At 46.8% G+C, this 24,006-nt stretch overlaps 1 protein-coding gene and 1 long non-coding RNA gene across 9 annotated transcripts in view; both read left to right on the top strand.

The window, feature by feature from the left end:
- The window catches only part of CNOT10 (CCR4-NOT transcription complex subunit 10), a 74,630-nt gene extending 65,823 nt beyond the window's left edge, over positions 1-8,807 (top strand). For 4 of the 6 annotated variants that reach the window (XM_038570335.1, XM_038570336.1, XM_038570333.1 and 1 more), the window contains 5 exons: positions 566-696; positions 3,077-3,112; positions 3,320-3,447; positions 7,076-7,151; positions 8,295-8,550. In XM_038570335.1, the coding sequence (XP_038426263.1) occupies positions 566-696; positions 3,077-3,112; positions 3,320-3,447; positions 7,076-7,151; positions 8,295-8,446 (523 nt within the window). In that variant the 3' untranslated portion in view covers positions 8,447-8,550. Of the gene's footprint in view, positions 1-565; positions 697-3,054; positions 3,113-3,319; positions 3,448-4,987; positions 5,258-7,075; positions 7,152-8,294 lie in introns of those variants that run through there. The other 2 variants (XR_005376809.1, XM_038570334.1) reach the window with 2 other exon arrangements.
- Positions 8,808-15,543: 6,736 nt separating this feature from the next.
- On the top strand, positions 15,544-23,562 carry LOC111091877. 3 transcript variants are annotated; one of them, XR_005376678.1, is made up of 4 exons: positions 15,562-15,622; positions 20,007-20,103; positions 21,096-21,168; positions 23,511-23,562. It is a non-coding gene; the product is annotated as an uncharacterized LOC111091877 (long non-coding RNA). The 3 variants fall into 3 exon arrangements; XR_005376677.1 differs by lacking the exon at positions 23,511-23,562 and adding an exon at positions 21,495-21,637; XR_005376679.1 differs by lacking the exon at positions 20,007-20,103 and having other exon boundaries at positions 15,544-15,622; positions 23,511-23,555.
- Positions 23,563-24,006: the final 444 nt, after the last annotated feature.

Raw genomic sequence — 24,006 nt, 5'->3', positions numbered from 1 at the left:
CCAGCAGCAGAGACTGGAGGATTCATCCTTGGACCTGCCTCTTATTTTAGAACTTCATTCCCATCTTATGTTAATGTTATTTTCTGCATAAACAGAACAGTAAATTTGCCAATTTTGAACTTTTTTCTTGATACCTGTTCCAGCTTAGCTATATAAAAATTATTGTATATTTTAAGATATTTTTATAGAGATAAGATTCAAGTGACCATTTATTTATTTATTTATTTATTATTTTATTTATTTATTCATAGAGACACACAGAGAGAGAGAGCGAGAGAGAGGCAGAGACACAGGCAGAGGGAGAAGCAGGCTCCATGCAGGGAGCCTGACGTAGGACTCGATCCCAGGCCTCCAGGATCACATCCCAGGCTGCAGGCGGCGCTAAACCACTGCGCCATGGGGGGCTGCCCTATTTATTTTTTTAAGTGACCTTTAATTGATCCATTTGTAAACTTTTATTTCAATTCAAATATATGAAATATGTGAGCATGTGTACACCAAATCTTGTTATACATTGGGTGTTTTGTGATAACCTACTACCTGTTTTGGAATCTTATCATCTTAGGTTTTTGGGCCATTTATATGCTGCAGAAGCCCTCATCTCTCTGGACAGAATATCTGATGCCATTACTCACTTGAACCCGGAGAATGTCACTGATGTTTCCTTAGGGATCTCTTCAAATGAGCAGGACCAAGGTTAGTGAGGATACATTTGATCAGAACAAGTCACCATTTCCACTGCTTTCCTGGATGTGTAGAGATTTAAAGGCATAGTTGTCAAGGGAAAGAAGTTTTAGGTTGGCTTTCTACATTTTTAGCTGTACATATTTTGTAATAATTGTTTTCTGAGTAGACGTAAGAGTTGATTATCACATGGTCTAAGTGCTCACTCTAGAGGGGCACCTGGCTGGCTCAGTCATGCAACTCTGATCTCAGGGTCATGAGTTCAAGCCCCACGTTGGGTGTAGAGATGACTTACCTAAAAGAAAAAAGAAAGAGAGACAGTAAAGATAAGAAAAGGAAAGAGAAGACAAGAAAAGAAGGAAGCAGAATGAAGCCTGACGTCGTAACGGTAATGACGACAGGACGGGAATTCCCTCTGCCTTCCTTCCTCCGTCACTCCCAATCCTCCCGCACTCCCCACTGCCCACTCCCTCCCCCCTCCCTCCCCTCCCGCCCTCCCTCCTCCCCCCTCCCTCCCTCCCTCCCTCCCTCCCTCCCTCCCTCCCTCCCTCCCTCCCTCCCTCCTCCCCCCCTCCTCCCCTCCCTCTCCTTCCTCCTTCCTTCCTTCTCCTTCCTTCCTTCCTTCCTTCCTTCCTTCCTCCTTCCTCCCTCCCTCCCTCCCTCCCTCCCTCCTCACCTCCCTCCCTCCTCCCTCCTCCCTCCCTCCCGCTCCCCTCCCTCCTCCCTCACCCCGCTCCCTCCCTAACAAGGTCCCTGGTTTCGCGCGGTTTGGCGCCTGCCTTTGGCCCAGGCGCGATCCTGGAGACCCTGGATCGAATCCCCGTCGGGCTCCCGTGCATGGGGCCTGCTTCTTCCTTTCTCTCCTGCTGTCTCTGCTCTTCCTCCTCTCTCTCTCTCTCTCTCTCTCCTGTGACTATCATAAATAAAAAAAATAAAAAAAAAAAAAAGAAAGAAGAAGAAAGAAAAAGAGAAAAGAAAAAAAAAAGACACCCAAAAAGAAACAGAAACTACAAAGAACGCCAATCTCCATATAACAGAGAAACGACATAGCTCCCCCGCCCACCAAATCCCCTCATCCCTCACGCCGCCCCCTCCCTCCAACCACAGCCCTCTCTACTCTCTCTCTCCACCCCCTCCCTCCCTCTCATCACTCCCTCCCTCCTCCCTCCCCCCTCCTCCCCCACGAAGAAAGAAAAGAAAGAAAGAGGGACACCTGGTTGGCTCAGTCAGGTAAACGTCTACTTTCAGCTCAGGTCATGATCCAGGGGTCCTGGGATGGAGCCCTGCATCATGCTCCTTGCTCAGCAGGGACCCTGCTTCTTTGTCTCCCTCTGCCTGCTGTGGGCACAGGTGTGCTCTGTCTCTTGCTTGCTCTCTCTCTCTCAAATACATATTTTTTTTTTTTTAGATTTTATGTATTTATTCATGAGAAACACAGAGTGAGAGGCAGGGAGGTAGGCAGAGGGAAAAGCAGGCTCCCTGTGGGGAGCCCAACACGGAACTCAATCCCAGGATCCTGGAATCATGACCTGAGCCAAAGGCAGACACTCAACCACTGAGCCACCCAGGCGCCCAATGAGAGAGAGAGAGAGAGAGAGAGAGAGATTGAGAGGCAGAGACACAGGCAGAGGGAGAAGCAGGCTCCATGCAGGGAGCCCAACGTGGGACTCGATTCTGGGTCTCCAGGATCACACCCTGGACTGAAGGCGGTGCTAAACCGCTGAGTCACCGGGCTGCCCTCAATAAATAAAATCTTAAAAAAATGAAAGAAAAAAGAATTATTTTTTCTTTTTATTTTTTTAAAGATTTTATTTATTTATTCATGAGAGACACACAGAGAGGGAGGGAGAGAGGCAGAGACACAGGCAGAGGGAGAAGCAGGCTCCATGCAGGGAGCCCGATGTGGGACTCCATCCTGGGACTTCAGGATCACACCCTGGGGCAAAAGCAGGCGCTAAACCGCTGAGCCACCCAAGGATCCCCAAAGAAAGACTTTTAAATAAATAATAAATTGTCACTTTTGAAAGGTTGTGATAATGTTAGAAAAATTTGATTCTCGTACTGTATATTTCTCCTTGAAGGGAATCTGCAGTCAGAGGAAAGTAGAAATAAGCATTCAGAAGTCAGTTTTAAATCATGGTTCAGTTTTTAAGGAAGTGAGACTGGCATTCACCTTGTTCAGTATTATTATGTAGGCATGGGGAGGTGGTGGGTGGTACCTTCTGATATCTTCTAATAGAACTTCCACTGCATGAATAGTAAACACTGTGACAGATCGTTTTGATACTAGATTTTCATTTTGTAAAAAAAATAAATAAAAAGAAAAAATTAGGTTTCTAGAAAATATACTCTGTTGTCCTTCTTCCTCAGGTTTATTTTCATGTTTTTATAGGATCAGACAAAGGTGAAAATGAAGCAATGGAATCCTGTGAGTAAGAAGTTTTGTAAATACTTAAAGTAGCCTGGCTTACATCCCATAGATGTAGACTCAAGCCTTCTGTGATGTGTCCTTCATTTGGCAACCTAAGAAGTAGCACTGTGCTTTATTCTGAGCAGCTGCTGGGGTGGTAGATTGGGTTCCCCCTCTTGCCCTTGACCCGGCCTCTTCACCAGGGTCCATGCTCTTTTTCCCCAGCTGGGAAGCGGGCCCCTCAGTGCTACCCCAGTTCGGTCACCTCTGCCAGAACCGTGATGCTGTTTAATCTTGGCAGCGCCTACTGCCTGAGGAGTGAATATGACAAAGCTCGAAAGTGTCTCCACCAGGTGAGGATGGAGGTGGCGGGGCCAAGCCCTCTTGTTAAGCAGCCAGCAAACGGTAGCTTTTGTTATTTTGTTTGAGGCTCTGGTCAGTTTGTTAAAAATTGGAGTATTACTTTTCCAAGCTTAAAAATAGTCATGTAAGGTAAACACCTGATCAGCTATTACAAATGAATCTAGACACCTAATGAAGGGTTTTCCCCAAAGGTTTTATTTTTTTTTTTTAATTTTTTTTTAATTTTTTTTATTTATTTATGATAGTTACAGAGAGAGAGAGAGAGAGAGGCAGAGACACAGGCAGAGGGAGAAGCAGGCTCCATGCACCGGGAGCCCGATGTGGGATTCGATCCCGGGTCTCCAGGATCACGCCCTGGGCCAAAGGCAGGCGCCAAACCGCTGCGCCACCCAGGGATCCCTCCCCAAAGGTTTTAATAATTAAAATTTTAGAGGTGCCTGGGTGGCTCAGTCAGTTAAGTGTCTGCCTTTGACTTAGGTCATGATCCCAAGGTTCTGGGATCGAGCCCCACATTGGGCCCCTGCTTGAGGAGAGTCTGCTTCTCCTCTCCCTCTGTTGTTCCCCCTGTTTGTGCTCTCTTTCTCTCTGTCAATAAATAAATAAAATCTTTTAAAAAATAATTAGAATTTCAGAAGATTGGAAATCATCTAAATGAGGGCTCACTTAAATAATGGTGCATCCATACAGCCTAACACAGTGCAGCTGTAAACTCTGTATTACAATAGGATATCCAAGACATATTAAGCGAAAAGACCAAGATTTAATACCTTTCCTTTAAAATTGTGTATGTGCTTATAAAAGCTAGAAGCCACCAACGTTGGTTATGGGATAGCAGGATAAGTACTGTGTGGCTGGAGCACTAAAACGGGAGACTTCAGAAGAAAGTTGGTGCCAAAGAAACTCCACATACACTAAAGAAAGCCACTGGCAACATAGAAATAAAATACACCTCTGAATTCTACCACTGAAATGGCACATCATCAGTAGGTCTTCTGAGCATCTGTAGGTTTAAGTCTTCTAATATGGAAAGTTTGTGCCAAATGATAGATTCACCAGCAGCACAGGAGAGAGTCCGTGTCCCTGTACACTTGTCACAGTAGTTGAAATTGAAATTAAACCTATTCTCAAGAGAGATAGTGGCTTCTGGAAATGTTCTTCCTATGAAGACCACCTTGTGTATAGCCGTGAAGAATCTTACCATGTGGGAAATAACCACAAGTGATATTTAGTTAACTTAGTGGCATCTGGTCGGCATTCTGATCCAAAATCAGAAATGTTAAGTGATGGACTATCCAGGGAAACATACTTGCTGTTATCTCACTTGTATGGTTGAGTTATACAAGTTGATTGGGACGGAGTTGACTGCAGCAGACAGGACGTTTGATCTAAATTTACAGGATGCACAGTCTAGCTCAAGGTTCTCATACAGCAGGTGGCCCTGGCAGCTGCCACGCTGGGAGAGACAAACGAGGTCAGACCTGACTCAGGGTCTGAAGGAGGTTTTGTTTTGTTTGGTCCCTTGGTTTTTAGGTTAATCCAGTGGCTGGACCTTTGTTAGTTGGGAGGCCGCCCTGCCTGGGAGGGCAGGACAGTGACGTGAAGAGTTTGAAAGGGCTCCGCGGAGATGTTTCCAAGGTTGTCTGCCCGCCAGTAGCCATTCTGAACAGCCAGTAAGCAGAGCACCATTAAGTCTTAAAAAGTTGGGCAGCCCCGGTGGCGCAGCAGTTTAGCGCCGCCTGCAGCCCAGGGCGTGATCCTGGAGACCCTGGATCGAGTCCCACGTCAGGCTCTCTGCATAGAGCCTGCTTCTGTCTCTGCCTGTGTCTCTGCCTCTCTCTCTCTGTCTCTATGAATAAATAAATAAAATCTTTAAAAAAAAAAAGTCTTAAAAAGTTGCTCTTGTGAATTCCTGTATTTTAGGGAACGCTGCAGACTTTGGTCAGCTCAAAGAACAATAAATGACCTCTGTTAACCAGTCACTTGGGAGGCAAAATGGAGATTTTAATATCCACAAAGTGCTGTACAGATGACCTTGCCTGTATAAAGCTTGGCCTAAAAGTGTAAACTCTCATTTTCTAAACTGAGTCATTATACCTCAGTGACGTGGTAAGAGGAAAAAAGCCTCCCTGCTTCGTGCATGAAGAACTTAGTGTGTGCCCTGGATAAGAGTCCCCGCTCATCATAATCTCTTCTGAGGCTGCAGGGAATTGACCCTGCAGCAAGCGTCTGGTCCCCTAGACATCTCCCATCTTCACAGCTTGGCATACAAGGCCTTTCTCCCCATTTTCTGCCTACCCAGTGTCTACCCTGAGAGGACTAAGGCAGGTGCCCTTTGCCCTGAAGCTCTCCATTCAAAAGAAACCTTTTTCTCTCTTCATATTCACAGTACTTTCACTCTCTTCTCTCTCTAGCATTTGGGTAAATTTGGATTATTGTTGTTTGCATTCCTGTTTATGATCAGGATGAGTCCCTGTCTTACCCACACACCCACCTCTGGTTAATAAATGTTTCTACAAGTACACTTTCTGATAAGATGAAGGGGAAAAGCAGAACAGCCTGGAAGCCAGAGCTCCTGAAACTGGGTGGGGGAATACAAGGGGATATTAAGGTGGCAGGAAAAGGCTGCAGCCCAGAGCCCAGACTGAGGAAATAACCCTGTGATCTTGGCACGGCTGACCAGAGCAGGCCAGGCTGCTTTTCTCAGGACTGGGTCAGACAGAAGCTGCTAGCTGGAGATGTGACTCTCAGATCCAGGAAAGAACAGCATGTTGCTTAAACAATTATTTTATTTGACAGACTTTTACTGTTTCAGTCCATAAGAATGGAGATAGTGAACATGTCTAGTGGTGCTTTTTTTTTTCTTTTTTAAGTTTGAATTCTTATTGCTAACATTGGGAACTTGGGACCCACACTACTGAGTCATTATTAGGAAAACAAATGGACATGCATGCATATATAATATAAGTGCAACCATATAAATATAAACGCAACCATGTGGTGAAGAGACCTGGACCAATGACTGGAGTTTAGAATCAGGAGTGTCTGATCACCCTTCTCAAAACCAAATAGAGCCAAGACATGGAAGCAGAGTCCCAAGTAGGTGAAAACCAAGAGGGAAGAAAAGCTTTCCCCTATTAAGAACTCATGGACTAGGGATCCCTGGGTGGCGCAGCGGTTTGGCGCCTGCCTTTGGCCCAGGGCGCGATCCTGGAGACCCTGGATCGAATCCCACGTCGGGCTCCCGGTGCATGGAGCCTGCTTCTCCCTCTGCCTGTGTCTCTGCCTCTCTCTCTCTCTCTCTGTGACTATCATAAATAAATAAAAATTAAAAAAAAAAAAAGAACTCATGGACTAGGTAAAGGAAAATAACGAATCATTTAACAAAAAATTACACGTCTAGTTTAATCAGTAGGGATGAGGACAAAGGTAGTTGAGGGACATCAGAACAGAATGGTAGTAGTTCCTAGGAGGTCATGTGGGAATGAGCTTAGATAAGTCTGCTGACTTGTCATTGGTAGACTCCCCCCCCACCCCCCGCCCCAGCCTCCCAGCATTACTTGGTGTTTGTGTCTTAAGCTGATGGTTTTTCATGGGTGTCTTTTTTTGTTTTGAGCAAAGGCGGCTTCAATGATCCATCCTAAAGAGGTGCCGCCTGAAGCCATCTTATTGGCAGTCTACCTTGAACTGCAAAATGGTAAGTAATTCTTCTCTCTAGTTAGGACTGTATTCCTTCAGAGATGGCTGGCTCAGTTGGAGGAGCATGCAGCTCTTGATCTCAGGGTTGTGAGTTCAAACCCCGTGTTAGGTGTAGAGGTTACTTAACTCTGACACCTAATTATAATTAATTCCTACTAATTAAACTTTCTCTTAGGCAGCCAAATGACTTGAATACAGAACATGAGTCCGAATGCCAGTTGCTAAGAGTTGTACACTGTATTATTTTGAATAGAAATGTCATTAATGACTTTTACAGCAAACCAGTTCTTGCTGACAGTTATCCAGACCTAAATCCAGGTCCTACCTTTGGGGCACATAAAGCCTTTAAGGATGTGGCTTCTGAGAAAATTAGACTGTGGGCCCTATGTAAGAGACAGCATGAAGTAGAGAAGAGACACGAATGGAAGAAATCTTTTAAAATATTAAGAGTTTTAAATAAAAAAAAAAAAGTTTTGTTTTTTTTTTCTTTTTTAAAAAAAAAAAAAAAAAGTTTTAAATCATGCTTCCTGGGCAGCCCTGGTGGCGCAGTGGTTTAGCGCCGCCTGCAGCCTGGGGTGTGATCCTGGAGACTGGGGATCGAGTCCCGCATCAGGCTTCCTGCATGGAGCCTGCTTCTCCCTCTGCCTGTCTCTCTGCCTCTCTCTCGCTCTCTCTGAATGGATAAATAAATAAATCTTTAAAAAAATAAAAAAATAAAATAAATCATGCCTCCTTTTGGAATCATGGGGATCCTTACATAGTTCCCTCTTTTGATAGTTTTCTTTTATAGCGTTAAGTGCCTGGTACCCAGCTGGCCTTGTCCTCCTAAAAGGTGTGATTAGGGTTAGTGCATTGGTCCCACACGCCCTTCTTCTATGCCGTCTACCTGGAGACCAGTTCGCAAGCTGGGTTATACCTAAGAAAAACCTTAGGGCTTTGGAAAATGCCTATGCCCAGGTCACACCCCAGGTCTCTTAAGTAAGAATTTCTGGGGATGGGATGGAGGCATGATGTGGCTCCAGTGTCTAGCAAAGGTTGCAGACCACTGCTCTTACCACCTCTTAGTTTCATGATGCTGATGACTTGCTTTGTGTGTGGTGGTATTGTTTGTGCCTTTTTTTAATGGGAATTGTTTTTATAGGTAATACCCAGCTGGCCTTACAGATCATCAAAAGAAATCAGCTGCTCCCTGCAGTGAAAACACTGTCTGAAATGAGAAAGAAGCCAGTGTTCCAGCCTGTCCACCCGATCCAGCCCATCCAAATGCCAGCCTTCACTGCACAAAGAAAGTGACATTTTTGCTCTCAGAAAACTGTTACTTGAGACCGAGGGGAGTACTTTTGGGCCTTTTTAGTTGTATCACAGCAAAATGAATAAAAGACAGATGATGAAAGGTGCTAGTTTTGAAGACACAATTTTAAAATGATTCTAACCCCTGTGGGTTTTTTTTGTTTGTTTGGTTTTTGCTTTTTTGTTTTTTTTTTTGGGGGGGGGGGTTTGGGGGGAGGTCCTGTTTTTGTTTTTTTTGCTGGAAGCTTACTTAAAATTAAGGATTCACGAACTCATTTTCATGTTTTTCTTTAATCTTACATTTTGAGCCATTATGTGCTGTATCCATGTCATAGGCAATTAAAACATGGTCTTATCAGAACAATCTCATATGGTACATTTTGTCTTTCTTGCAACTGTTGGACTATTTTAACCTCTGAGGTTTAATGTTAAAGTCTTAAAATATGAGAGACCTGTCAGCAGTTGAGTAGCCAATCCAGAACCTCGTCTAGGGGCAGAGAGAAGGGGAGGTAGATGTGTTTTCTGCCTACTTATAACTAAAAGGACCAGAAAATGCATAGTAGAACCCATAGGGCCAGTAACATTGGCTTAAGAAGAGATGACTGGTCTGATAGGAATTACTGCTTCCAGATTATAGATGAAGATAAACCAGGTTCAGGGCACTGGCCATGTTCATCCTCCTGTACCCCTAGGCAGAGGCACTGGTTCTAGAGTCAGCTACCAAGGAGCTCAGGGCTCATTGCTAACCCCCGCGAGACTTTTTTTTTTTTTTTAAGATTTTATTTATTTATTCATGAGAGACAGAGAGTGGCAGAGAGAAGCAGGACTCGATCTCAGAATGCCAGGATCTCAATCTGATTGAAGCTCTCTCTCTCTCTCTCTCTCTCTCTCTCAAATAAATAAATCTTTTTAAAAAATGAATGAAAAGAATGAAGGAAATATTGGGTGACCTCCTGGTTGAGATCATGTTTCGTAGATCCATCAAAGTTTGCTATTTAGGAGCATCCTTTGTTGTCTATATCTCCCTAGTTTATATATATAGATATATATATAGATATATATATATCCCTATATATATCCAGATAGATAGATAGATAGATAGATAGATAGATAGATAGATAGATAGATAGATAGATCGATCCCTAGTTTAGAGACCACATTTAGATAGGGAAGTATGACACACCAGCTGAATTTCAGTGCTTCCTCACTTTCTTGCCTGGAGAGGAAAGTGGATAACAAAGCACATAATTTACCTTTGATCTTATTCTGTTGCTGAAATCACTTTAGATAGGGATATCTACTATAACAGGGTATTTGGTTGCAACTAGACATTGCCCACAGAGGACTCAGAGTAGGTGGAAGTTTCTTTTTTCAGTTAAACATGGGAGGGGTGGGCACATAGGGGGTTCTATTGCTCTTAAGAGCCACAATTTGTTTTTACACAATAAATTCTTCCCAGGTAGATCTCAAAAGCAGTGGCCTTGCTTCTGTGGGCTTCTCAAAGCTGTTTCCAGATGAGAGAATGATCCTTAAGCTTCCCTAGTGGTGATCCAAGTCTGCTTTTCCAAGTCCAAGACTTGCAGCAGCACTGTGGGACCTGCTCATGTGCTGCAGAATGGTAGCAGAATTGCTACAATCCTGGGCGTTTTCTGGAGAGTGAGTCACCAGACCCACAAGGTCTTGGTATTGTGAAGTCATAAAGGCCTGTTTATTGTACCTGAGGCCAATATATCTTTGGAGAAATCTCAGGAAATGAGAACTTGGGGATCCCTGGGTGGAGCAGCGGTTTAGCGCCTGCCTTTGGCCCAGGGTGCGATCCTGGAGACCCGGGATCGAATCCCACGTCGGGCTCCCGGTGCATAGAGCCTGCTTCTCCCTCTGCCTGTGTCTCTGCCTCTCTCTCTCACTGTGTGCCTATCATAAAAAAAAAAAAAAAAAAAAAAAGGAAATGAGAACTTTCCTTGCTTGCTGGTTGGTTGATGGAAAAGTGGGAATAGTGGGACGCCTGGGTGGCTCAGCGGTTGGGCATCTGCCTTGGGCTCAGGGTGTGATCCTGGAGTCCTGGATCAAGTCCCACATCGGGCTCCCTACAGGGAGCCTGCTTCTCCCTCTCCCTGTGTCTCTGCCTCTCTCTCTCTCTTTCTGTGTCTCTCATGAATAAATCTTTTTTTTTTTTTTTTCTCATGAATAAATCTTAAAAAAAAAAAATTACATTTGGCTGCTAGTAGTAAACAATGGGTTCGTGATTTCAACGAAGATTGTTTTTTCTCTCACTTAAGAGGTGGGTACATAGGCAGTTGCTGGTCTTGGTTCTAATGTTCAGTGATGCCCTCAGGGACTCAGCTTCCTTTATCCTTGCCACTGTCGATAGCATTTGGGCTTTTGTCCCTGGTCACAGGATGTTCCAGCATTACATGTGCATTGAAGGCAAGAAGAGGGTAAAAGCAGCCCATCCTCCTTGGAAATGATCAGGAACAAAGTTTTCCCAGAAATTCCCAGCTTCACATCTCCTTTGTCAGGTAGCCATCCTTAGCTGCAGGGAAGGCTGTAAAAGAAGTCACCAACAGTGTTGGCTAAAGTTGCTAGGGTAGCCCTGCACATCTAGAGGGGAGGCCAGGTAAGTGTTTTCCCAGCCTATGAACTCTTTCTGATGCTTTGTTGTCAAATGAAAGTTCCATCAGCTAAGCTCTGCCTCTCACAGCCTGCCCTCCGCAGACCCCAGCATATGCAATGTATACTCTTCATTCCCATGACTGTTCTGACAGGCATCAGCCAGGAAGCTGCCTTCCCACTTACTCCTGCCCCAATTTGTTAATGCCACGTTTGTTAAGTGAGGTAATCCTTGGGCAGCCCCTGTGGCTCAGCGGTTTAGCACCAACTTCAGCTCAGGGCATGATCCTGGAGGCCCGGGATCGAGTCCCGCGTTGAGCTCCCTGCATGGAGCCTGCTTCTCCCTCTGCCTATGTCTCTGCCTCTCTCTCTGTCTCACGAATAAATTTTTTTTTTTTTGTCTCATGAATAAATTCTTAAAAAAAAAAAAAAGTGAGGTAATCCTAATGTACTAAAAGATTTAAAATCCCACTGGTGGGCAGCCCGGGTGACTCAGCGGTTTAGTGCCGCCTTCGGCCCAGGGCGTGATCCTGGAGTCCTGGGATCGAGTCCCGCGTTGGGCTCCCTGCATGGAGCCTGCTTCTCCCTCTGCCTGTATCTCTGCCTCTCTCTCTCTGTGTGTCTCTCATGAACGAATGAATAAAATCTTTAAATTTTAAAAAATAAATAAAAATAAAATCCCACTTGCCTGAAGTTTTTCCTAGGTGTCTCCAATTTCTTTTTTTTTTCTTTAAGATTTAATTTATTCTATGGTTTTCTGTAAACAGGTGTGGGTGTTGTAGGCATCAACCTTAAATCTTATTTGCTAGGGGTGTATGTGTTTGTTTTTTTTTTTTTTAATACTTTTAAGAAATCTCTACACCCATCATGGGGTTTGAACTCCCGAGCCTGAGATCAAGAGTTGCATGTTCTATGCAGCGAGCCAGCCAGGCCCCCCAAGGTGGTAAATTTTGAGAAGTGCCTCATTAGCTTCTGTTTAATCCCCACTACGCATTCAGCTTCAAAAACGGGCAAAATTCACAGACCCAATGAGAATGTGATTGCAGGGCAGCCCAGGTAGCTTAGTGGTTTAGCGCCACCTTCAGGTCGGGGTGTGATCCTGGAGGCCTGGGATCGAGTCCCATGTCAGGCTCCCTGCATGGAGCCTGCTTCTCCCTCTGCCTGTGTCTCTGCCTCTCTCTCTCTGTGTCTCTCATGAATAAATAAATAAAAATCTTAAAAAAAAAATGAATGTGATTGCAAATGGCCCCCAAACTAAGGCACTCACCCTCAGAAGAGCTGGAGCATTATGCCCCTGGCCTCCTGCAGAGCTCCACCCTACCAAGTCCTTGACTGGCACCCTGGCCACTTCCACCTGCCTATGCACGGACTCCACACCCTCCAGCAGCTTGTAATCCTGCCACCTTTTCATAACCTACCCTGATCTCTCCTCCACTCACACTCCACTGTCTGATTGTTAGCTGGAGCCATATATGCCCTTTACTCAACCCAAATGACCCAGCCAATGAGTTAATCTCTTCAGTTTTTTTTTTTTTTTAAGATTTTATTTTTTTTCATGAGATACACAGGCAGAGACATAGGCAAAGGGAGAAGCAGGCCCCCCTGTGGAAAGCCTGATGCAGGACTCAATCTCAGGACTCGGGGATCATGACCTGAGCCAAACACATGCCCAACCACTGAGCCAGCAGGTATTCCATCTCTTGAGGTTTTTAATCAGTTCATAAAATGAGGGTGCCCCAAGTGTGAGGATTAAAACGAGGTGGTGACTGCATAGTGCTCCTGGTGATGAACTCACAGTGTCAGTGAGTTCCTTTGCCCTTCCTGTTGTCTACCACCTGCTCAGCCCAGCATCCTGCACCCTTCCTTCATCTGAGTATTACCACTCTCAGTCTCTGCTCTATGCCCCTTCTTGGAAACCTTCTGGGGAAAAGTGAATGATGACTTCATGGACCCAAAGCCAGACTCTGATGGGCTTCACATCATGGTTCTCTCACAGGGCTAAGTTTGATGGGGAACAGGTCGTTTTGGGGCTTTGTGCCTCAGCACTTTCATCTGTAAAATGAGGATGTAACAGTACCTTCTCACTGAGTTGGAACTAGCTGTGAGGGCCTGGCCCTTGCTATTGCTGGAAGTGCCATGAATTCCAAATGGGAGCTCCATGATTTTTACTCTGTGATACGAAGGAAATCAAAGCGGAAACTGTTTCCTGGGCAGCCCGGGTGGCCCAGCGGTTTAGCACCTGCCTTCGGTCCAGGGCGTGATCCTGGAGACCCGGGATTGAGTCCCACGTTGGGCTCCCTGCATGGAGCCTGCTTCTCCTTCTCCCTCTGCCTGTGTCTCTGCCTCTCTCTTTCTCTCTCTGTGTCTGTCATGAATAAATAAATAAAATCTTAAAAAAAAAAAAAACTGTTTCCTGCTTTATTAAGGAAACATTTCACATTATGTTATTGAAGTAGCTTTGCAGGTAGGTGGTAGGAGTAGGGGCGCTCCTTAGATAAATGATCTTCTTCACTCTGGGTATGTCCAATGTTAAAAGATAAACAGGCATTAAAATTTTTGAAGATGGGACGCCTGGGTGGCTCAGCAGTTAAGCATCTGCCTTTGGCTCAGGGCGTGATCTTGGGGTCCTGGGATGGAGTCCCACATCGGGCTCCCGGCATGGAGCCTGCTTCTCCCTCTGCCTGTGTCTCTGCCTCTCTCTCTCTGTCTCTCATGAATAAATAAATAAAATCCTTAATAAATAAATAACATTTTTGAAGAGTTTATTTGAGCAAAAATGATTCGAATCGGGCATCATTCAGTCTAACAGGAGCCCTGACATGTTTTATGAAATGAAAGATGGAAAAAAAAAAAAAAAAAGATGGCAGAATGGAATGGGAGCAAGGAAGTTATGATGGGGAAAAAAAAGTTATTGCACAGAAGGGATCTATTAGGCAGATTACTCAACTAGTGCTGGTCAGGTGATTCCTGACTAACTAGGTTAAGATTCCATTTATTGGGAGACCCAAAAAGCGTAAATTGGTTGAGGCTCAGTTTGGTGGGGAGATGTTTGGCATAAGGGACTCTATTCGGAGCCTGTTGTCTTGTCTTTACTACCAGTATCGGGGCGTAGTAGTTGTTCGGTAAATACTGGCCTCCCATGCTCTCATCCGTCCTCACCACCTTGGCCTCAGGTGGTGAGAGCTCATGGGCCTCCCTGCCTCAGGGCCCTCCTCAGCCCAGCCTGTGACTGCCTACAGGGCAGGGCTGGGTCCTGCCCATGATTCCTTCAGGAAGGCCTGCAAGGGCCCTTCACGCTCCCTGCTCCCCTCTCCCTCCCACCCCAGCTGTCAGCCAAACTGGATTCTCTGCCATTGCCCCAAAAGAATCACTGCTTCCCACTCCCCAGAAATTTCTCCTTTCCAGTTTGGACATGTCAACATCCTTGCCATCCCACTGCCTGTCTGCAGCCATAACCCCCAAAGAGACTCATTTCTCTTAAACCCCAAGTCTTCATTCATGCCAGCCATGCTTACCAAGGATATGTTCTGGGCTACTGAGCCTTTGTGTTGAGCCCCATGGTGGCCCAGCCAGCCTTCAGGCACACTCTGTTGTTCTTGTCACATATTTTCTTCCCTCTCCAGGACTGTGAGTACTTTGAAGACAGGGCTGTACATGATACAGTGTGTGGACTGTTCCAGATGAACAGAAGCCACTGGACAGAATTTTTGGTGATTTTTCTTTCTAGGCCTGGCAGTGTCCCAGGACCCACTTCTTTCAAGGTGGAGGCGGCCTAGTCACATAACCCAAGGTTCCCAGGGTGTCCGCATCCTCGACCCTCCGAGCCTCACCAGGGGAGATTTAAGCAGTGGCGCAGGATGGGTGGGTTACCGGTCAGACTCGGCCGGCCCAGCCTCAAGTAAGCAGAACCGGCAGGCAGTTGACGCATTGAGCTTCCCTCCTCCCTGGGAAGAACGAGGCAGGAAGGGGTGGGGGTGCCAGGGAGGGGGCAGCGGAGTTCATTAGCCCCCTCATTTGGGGCAAAGGGGATCCGTGCGGTGACAAACAATCGTCCTGGAGGATTTAGGAGGATTTGGCCAAGTGTCCCCGTAGGCCCCAAGCCCCCGCCTAATCCCGTCCACATTTCAGACTACTTAGGATCGCATTAAATGTCAAAGCCGGCGTTTAGGGAAATATCTACATTTCGTATGCATCGCTCGGGTCAAAAGAAAAGCTGCAGCGAACCTTCTAGCATTTGGCGCGAGAGGCTCTCTGTGTGGTCCGGGGTGTGAATGGGGAGGGGGCCGGCGCCCCCGCGGCCTCCCCGCCCAGGAATGCGGGCTTTTCACTTCTAGAAAATGCTCGGGCTTTGTTCCAGCCCCGGCCTCCCGGAGGCGCGGAGGCGCCGGGCCGGATCGTCACCGCGGCATTTGCATGTGAGCGGCCCGTCCGGTCCCTGTCCCCACCCCCACCCCCCCCGCCCCGCCCCGCCCCACCCCCTCCCCCCCCGCCCTCCCCTCCCCCCCGCAGGGCGGCCGGCGCGGGGAGCTGCACAAGGCCGCGCTCTCACCTAGTCCGGTCGGCCCACAGGTAGCTGTCCCGGAACTTTTTTTTTTTTTTTTTTTTAAGGATTTTATTATTTATTTGGGACGCCGGGATGGCCCAGCGGTTTGGTGCCCGCCTTGGGCCCAGGGCGTGATCCCGGGGTCCCGGGATCGAGTCCCGCGTCGGGCTCCTGCCCCTCCCTCTGCCGGGGTCTCTGCCTCTCTGTGTCTCTCATGAATAAAATAACAGGCAGCTCTGGCAGCGCAAGAAGGTGCGGAACAGGTAGAATCAAGGCTTTGAGCATTAAGTTAGGGGACACTTCCGCTTTCCTGGTACAGAATTTTTTTCTTAAGATTCCATTTATTTATTCATGAGAGACACGGAGAGGGAGGCAGAGGCCCAGGCGGAGGGAGAAGCGGGCCCGCGGAGGGGGTTGCGGGGGGAGCCGACGCGGGCTCGATCCCAGGACCCGGGGTCACGCCCCGAGCCGAGGGCAGGCGCTCCCCCGCTGGGCCCCCCGGGCGTCCCGATTGCGGAACCTGCTGAACCAATATCCTTCTCCTTGGCGCCAGGCAGGTTTATTTTTCTTTTCTACTCCAATTTCCATTTTATGTACCACTGTCAGGTATTTCATGTAAAACCGCGTATTCGGCCGAGAAGGATGAAGGCGTGGGATGAGCCTTTCACATCCGCGGCGTCGAGGCAGGCCCAGGGCAGGGCTTCCCGCCGCGCGTCATCCTCGGAGCGGCGCAGCCCAGAGACCCCTCGCGGCGGGCGGGGTAGAGGGGCCCGCGGGGTGGAGGGGTAGAGGGGCCCGCAGTCCCGCGAGGCGCCCCCTGCTGGGGGCGAGGTCAGCGCGGCCGCCCCGCGGCCCCGCACGCCCCGGAGCCGAGCGGCAGCTGTGGCCCCGGCAGCCGGGGGATGCGGTGGCAGAGCAGGGTCTTGCCAACAGCTTCCTGCGAGGACTGCGGCGTCGATCTGATGAATTTCCTTTTTACTTCTATTTATTTGGTTTTTCATTTAGTTTCACTTTACTTTTTATTTATTTTACCACTTTTATTTCGTTGATTCCATTTCGTTACTATTTTTAAAGAATTTATTCATGAGACACAGAGAGAGAGGCAGAGACACAGGCAGAGGGAGGAGCAGGCTCCACGCAGGGAGCCCGACGTGGGACTCGATCCGGGTCTCCAGCATCAGGCCCCGGGCTGCAGGCGGCGCTAAACCGCTGCGCCACCGGGGCTGCCCTCATTGTGGGTTCTCAATCAGATTTCTAAACTCCAAGGCACCTGCTCTGGGCAAGGCACACTGGCAAGTACACTGGGTAGAAGTCAAGTTCAGAGCACATAGCCCCAGCCTCAAGGGCTCCAAGCCAAATAGATTGTAGACAAGGACCAGAGAATTCAAACACAAAGTCCTCTTGGAGAAAGTCTCATTTCAGGTGGGGAGATAGGGAGGGACAGGAGACTGCTGCAGGTGACTTAACCATAAGGGGCAATTCCAGATAAATAAAACCAGTTAAGAAAGTCTCTTGTCACACTGCAGAGAGTGTCAGGTACTAGAGGGAAGGTGGTTTATACAGTGAGGTAGAGGGGTCCTTTGTCAGGGAAGTCTCAGTTCTCAGACACTGTAATTCTCCAAGTTCCATAGAGGGCCTTAGTGCTTGTGAGTCCCCTGAAAGACCTGTATTCTTTTGGAGGAGAGGAAACTAAGTCACTATTTATTTGCTATTGGTTCTCTAGAAGGCTCTATGAATTGCATTTCTAAATTTTCACCTTCCCCTCTTTTATTTTCAGAAAGATTAGGGACACCTGGGTGACTCTGGTTGAACCTCTGCCTTTGGCTCAGGGCGTGATCCTGGAGAGGAAGAAGCAGACTCCCTGTGGAGCCTGACCTGAGGCTGGATCATGACCTTTGTCAAAGAGAGATGCCCAACCAACTGAGCTACCCAGGTGCCCCAAAGAAGTGGTTTAATGAACACCTTTATCTCCTGGATCCACCAATTAACACTCTGCTAGCATTTGCTCTAGCATGCTTCCACTCTCAACACACACACACCCCTCCAGTTATTTACTGAACTGTCTAGTGAACTTTGGAGACACAATGATACTTCACCACTGAATGCTTCAGCCTCTATCTCTAAGAACAGGGCCTTTCTCTATGTAACAAAACACAGTTATAGCTCCCAGGAGGTTTAACATTGATACAATAATTTTATTTAGTAACACACAATCCATATTTGGGGCGCCTGGGTGGCTCAGTGGGCTAAGCATCTGATTCTTGATTTCCACTCTGGTCATGATCTTGGGGTCCTGGGATCAAGCCGCACCAAGGTCTCCCTGTTTGGCGGGGAGCCACCTTCTTCCTCTCCCTCTGTCTGCTGTTCCCTTTGCTTGGGGTCTCCCTCCATGTCCAATAAATAAGTAAAATCTTAAAAAACCCACATACAATCCATATTTAAAATGTCTCAGTTGCCCCCACAATGCCCTCTATCATTTTCCCCCTTGGTCCTGAATCCACTTCACGATCATGCACTGCGTTTGCTTGTCTCAGGTCCTCTTGAACTCAGAACATCTCCCAAGTCTTTTTGGTCACTCAGGACATTTATAGGTTTGAGGGTTTCAGGCCAGCGTTCTTGGAGAAGTTTCTTCTACCTTGATCTATCTGATTATTTCTTGATGGTCAGGCATGCATTTTTATGAGTTGAAGATGTACTTACTGTTTTAATTCCTGATGCCCCGTGCCCCAGGCGAAAGTACCTCTCTGTTCAGAAGCCAGGACCCTGGTTTCTTACAAAGCTCTCTGCTCTTGCTAGGGGGATCCCTGGGTGGCTCAGCGGTTTGGCGCCTGCCTTTGGCCCAGGGTGTGATCCTGGAGACTCGGGATCGAGTCCCGTGTCGGGCTCCCCGCATGGAGCCTGCTTCTCCCTCTGCCTCTCTCTCTCTCTCTTTCATGAATAAATAAATAAAATCTTAAAAAAAAAAAAAAAATTACCTGTCTTAAAACAGCACGTTTTCCAGGTCCAGAAACTCCATCTTCAATTGCCATTTAATGATGGTGGTTTTCATTAGTCCTGAACGCTGGCAAGGGAACAGCGTGGGTGACAGGAGAGTCGGCCCCGGGCAATCCACAGGGCTGTTGGGAGGAACCCCGCTGGGATCAGGGGGTGCCAGGGCGACGCGACGAGGAGCCACCAGCCGTGGCTGCCCATACTTCAGCCTCATCTGGCCAAATGCTGGTGGACAGCAGTCTTGAGTTGGGGTTACCCCGTCTACAAGTGGCGACAAATCTTTGGGGACCTTTAGCTCACATTAGGGCTTTTTTTTTTTTAAAGTTTTTATTTATTGGAGAGAGAGCTCACAAGCCCAGGGGAGGAGCAGAGGGAGAGGGAGAGGCAGACACCCCTGCTGAGTGGGAAGCCGCAGGTGGGGCTGGATCCCAGGACCCTGGGATCATGAGCTGAGCTGAAGGCAGAAGACTAACCTGCTGAGCCACCCAGGCCCCACATCAGGGCTTGATGAGTCTGCGGGAGAGCAGGGATGGGAGGGGGCGTAAAGAGAGGAGCCTCCTTCCAGTCCTTGGACCCCATGACTCCTGTTGCCACAGTCAGTAGTAGGACCAAGGAGCCTGCTGGGACAGGATTCCTGCTGTGCCCGTGGGAAAGGGGTCCCCGGGGAGAGCGGGCTTGGCAAAGGGCCCAGTGAAGACACTGCCCAGGCATGACTCCCAGTGAGACTCTAGTCACTCAAACCGGGCAAGAGACCGGTTTCTTCTGGGGGCCTGTCCCACTTTGCTTTCTTTCTCATCTGTTTGCGAAGCGTCCCCTTGTATACTCTCTTCCTGGAGCTGGCTGGGAAGAAGGTAGGAAACAGACTCCAGAGCCCAGTGACCTGGGTCCTGGTCCCAGGTGCGCTCCTTCCTGTGTGACCTTGGGCAACTCCTCCTCTCTTGCTACAGTTTCCCTATCTGTACAATGGGATTGTAATAATATGAAACTCACAAGCCTGTTACAAAGCTTATATATATTTTTAAAGATTTTATCTATGGGACACCTGGGTGGCTCAGCAGTTGGGCGCATCTACCTTCAGTTCAGGGCATGATCCTGGGAGTCCCAGGATCAAGTCCGGCATCCGCCTCCTTGCTTCTCCCTGTGCCTGTGTCTCTGCCTCTCTGTGTGAATAAATGTATGAATAGGGGGATCCCTGGGTGGCTCAGTGGTTTGGCACCTGCCTTTGGCTCAGGGCCTGATCCCGGAGTCCCGGGATCGAGTCCCGCATCGGGCTCCCTCCATGGAGCCTGCTCCTCCCTCCTCCTGTGTCTCTCATGAATAAATAAATAAATACATTTTCTTAAATAAATAAATCTTAAAAAAAAATAAATGTATAAATAAAAAGTGAAGATTTTACTTTTTTCTTTTCTTTTTTTAAAGATTCTATTTAAAGATTCTGCTGCCTGAGCCAGCAGAAACAGCTGAGAATAGTGAAGTTGAGGCTGGGATTCCGGAGAGAAAGTCTAAACTTTTCTAGGTATAGTCTTTTGTGTTTGGGGAATTCCAACTATGTTTTATCTGTTCGAGGATTTATTTTAATCAAAACAAAAATGCTTTGTTTGTTTGTTTTAAATGACAGTGGCTTCCTGAAATGGTCAGGACAAGTGGACAACCACAGGAGTGGTTTAGGTCTACCCACTAACAGGATGAGTAGATGCAGCCCAAGAAGGTTGCAATGGCAGGTTTCCTTTCTGAGAAGGAACAGGGGATGTTTTCTTTATGGTCCAAAGGAGAGGTGTGTTCAGGGTGCCGCATGGCTGGATTTTCCACCCTTCAAAATCCTACTCTGGGGCAGCCCTGGTGGCGCAGCAGTTTGGCGCTGCCTGCAGCCTGCGCTGTGATCCTGGAGACCCAGGATCGAGTCCCCCGTCGGGCTCCCTGCATGGAGCCTGCTTCTCCTTCTCCCTGTGTCTCTGCCTCTCTCTCTCTGTGTCTATGAATACATAAATAAAATCTTTAAAAAAAAAAAAAATCCTACTCTGCTTCGGGACTCCTAGGTGGCTCAGCGGCTGACCATCTGCCTTCGGCTCAGGGCATGATCCCGGGTCCTGGGATCGAGTCCCACATTGGGGTCCCCTTGAGGACCCTGCTTCTCCCTCTTTCTGTGTCTCTGCCTCTCTCTCTGTCTCTCATGAATAAATAAATAAAATCTTTAAAAAAAAATCCTACTCTGCTTGGAGAAGGTCTCAATTAGTCTAGTGGCCTTAACTCAACCTGCATAACCAGTGTTTCTTTTTTTAGAGGGTGATCCTACTGAATTAAAATTCAATTAATCCAACTTTAAGGGCAAGGAAAACTATTTGTGAAAAATCATTAAACAGCACATAAAACCCTTTGAGGAACAGTGAATAGTAGGAGAAGTACAGCCTGGCTTTTGTTAAGGTGCTTTGGGCCCAACGAGTTAACTTTTTTAAGGAATTTTAACAAGATAGTGGTCAAAGTGGAATTTGTTCATGTCGTTTATTTAAGGTTTTACAAGGCTCTGAAAGGAGCCCCTCCCCTGGGTCTGGACAAGAAGAGCTTGGTAACAGCATGGTGAGAGGTGAGATCTTCGGGGGCATTTGAACCCTGTGAGGAAACAAAACAATGGGCCTGGAACCTTCTGCAGCGTCAGGGCCCTGAGAGACAATGAGGGTGGAGGGTCCATCCCAGCTTAACGGGGACAGGAGAGGGAGGGGCACAGAAGGCAGCATGTGCCCCGACAGGCCTGGGAAGGGGAACACATATGTGTCCAGAAAGGACATTATTAGGACAACTGATAAAATGTTAATACAGCTGATGGATCAGGTAATAGGAGTCGATAAATGCAAAATTTCTTGGTTTCGGTAACTGTACTTTGGTTCTATAAGATAATGTTTGTATTTTTAGGAAATGCACAAGGATGTGATTAGAAATAAAAGGGTAAAGAGCAGCCTGGGTGGCTCAGCGGTTTAGCGCCGCCTTCAGCCCAAGGTGTGATCCTGGAGACCCGGGATGGAGTCCCACATCGGGCTCCCTGCATGGAGCCTGCTTCTCCCTCTGCCTGTGTCTCTGCCTCTCTCTCTCTGAGTCTCTCATGAATAAATGAATAGAATCTTTAAAAATAAAACAGCTTTGTTGAGGTCTAACTAATATACAATGAATCAACTGTTCACACTTAAAGTACACAATTTGACCAGTGTTGATATATGGGTATTTCTGCAAAACCATAACCACACCATGAGGATGAGTATATCTCACCCCTAGAAGTTTTCTTGAGCCCCTTAATAATCCCTCCATTGAACCTCTCTCCCGGAGGCAACCACTGTTCTGCCTTTAACTAAAGGTCAATTTGCATTTTCTGGAGTTTTACATAGGTAGGACCACATAATGTATATTCTTCTATACAATTTGTACTTTGGCGGGGGTGGGGGTCTGACTTCCTTCATTCAGCCTGACTTTGAGATTAATTCGAGTTGTATGAATCAGTAATGCATTTCTTTTTATTGGCGAGTAATATTCTATCATGTGGATATACTATAATTTGTTGATTTATTCCTCTGCTAATGGTCAATGGGTTGTTTTCAAGTTTGGCTATTACACATAGGGTGCTATGACCATTCATATACAAGTCTTTGTTTGGATGAGTGTATCTTTCCTCTGGGAAAAATACCTGTGAGTGGAATGGCTGTTAACTTTTCAAGGAACTACAAAATGGCTTAAACATGTACCATTCTACATTTCTACCAGGGAGGTATGAGAGTTCTGTTTTGTCCACGTCCTCATCAAAGCTTTGTATGCTCAGTTTTGTGTTTTTATTTAATTTTAGCCGTTGTAATAGACGCATGTCATTTCTCATTGTGTGGGGGTTTTATTTATTTTTTATTTTATTTTATTTTTTTGTGTGTGTGGGGTTTTTTAATTTTAATTTAATTTATTTATTTATTCATGAGAGACACAGAGAGAGAGGCAGAGACACAGGCAGAGGGAGAAACAGGCTCCATGCAGGGAGCCTGACGTGGGACTTGATCCCCGGACTCCAGGATTACAACCTGGGCCGAAGGTGGCGCTAAACCACTGAGCCACCTGGGCTGCCCTCATTGTGTTTTTAAGATTTTGTTTATTCATTTTGTTTTGTTTTGTTGTTTTTAGTTTTTTTTTTTTTAATTTTTATTTACTTATGATAGTCACACACAGAGAGAGAGAGAGAGGCAGAGACACAGGCAGAGGGAGAAGCAGGCTCCATGCACCGGGAGCCCGATGTGGGATTTTATTCCGGGTCTCCAGGATCGCGCCCTGGGCCAAAGACAGGTGCTAAACCGCTGCGCCACCCAGGGATCCCTGTTTATTCATTTTGTTTTAAAGATTTTATTTATTTATTCATGAGAGACACAGAGAGAAAGAGACAGAGAGACATAGGCAGAAGGAGAAGCAGGCTCCATGCAGGGGAGCCAGATGTGGGACTCAATCCCTGGATTATGTCCTGAGCCAAAGGCAGATGCTCAACCACTGAGCCACCCAGGTGTCCCTCAAGCAGACTTTATACTGAGTGTGGAGCCCAATGAGGGACTTGATCCCACCACCCCTAGATCATGACCAGAGAGGAAATCAAGAGTCTGTTAATGGACTAAGCCACCCAGGTGCCCCTCATTGTAGTTTTAATTTGCATTTCTCTAACACCTAATGATGTTTCTTTTCATATGTTTCTTTTTATATGTTCATTTGCAAATCATGAAGTGTCTGTTTAAAGCTTTGGCCTTTTTTTTGGGAAAGTTGTTTTATAATTGTTTTCCCTTTATTTGAAAGTGCTTTATATATATCTTGGAAATAAATCCTTTATCAGATACATGCTTTGCAAAGATTTTTCTCCAATCTGTTCTGTTTTCTTTTTTTTTTTTAATTTTTTTTTTTATTTATTTATGATAGTCACACAGAGAGAGCGAGAGAGGCAGAGACACAGGCAGAGGGAGAAACAGGCTCCATGCACCGGGAGCCCGATGTGGGATTCGATCCCGGGTCTCCAGGATCGCGCCCTGGGCCAAAGGCAGGCACCAAACCGCTGCGCCACCCAGGGATCCCCAATCTGTTCTGTTTTCATTGTCTTTTGTGTTGATTTTAAATTTTATGAAGTCCAGGGGAGCCTCGCTGGCTCAGTGGTGGAGTGTCTGCCTTTGGCTGGGATTGTGATCCTGGGATCTTGGGATCGAGTCCCACATCAGGCTCCCCATAGGGAGCCTGCTTCTTTCTCCCTCTGCCTATGTCTGTCTCTCTGCCTCTCATGAATAAATAAATAAAATCTTCAAATAAATAAAGAAATTTTATGAAGTCCAATTTATTCAATTTATCAATTTATTCTTTCATGGATTGTACTTTTGGTGACCTAAAAAATCTTTCTCTAGGCCTTTTCTATAAAATTGGGGTA

This window comes from Canis lupus, chromosome 23, assembly GCF_011100685.1.
Source record: "Canis lupus familiaris isolate Mischka breed German Shepherd chromosome 23, alternate assembly UU_Cfam_GSD_1.0, whole genome shotgun sequence".
Classification (NCBI taxonomy): domain Eukaryota; kingdom Metazoa; phylum Chordata; class Mammalia; order Carnivora; family Canidae; genus Canis; species Canis lupus.
This window is presented reverse-complemented; position numbering and strand designations above follow the sequence as displayed.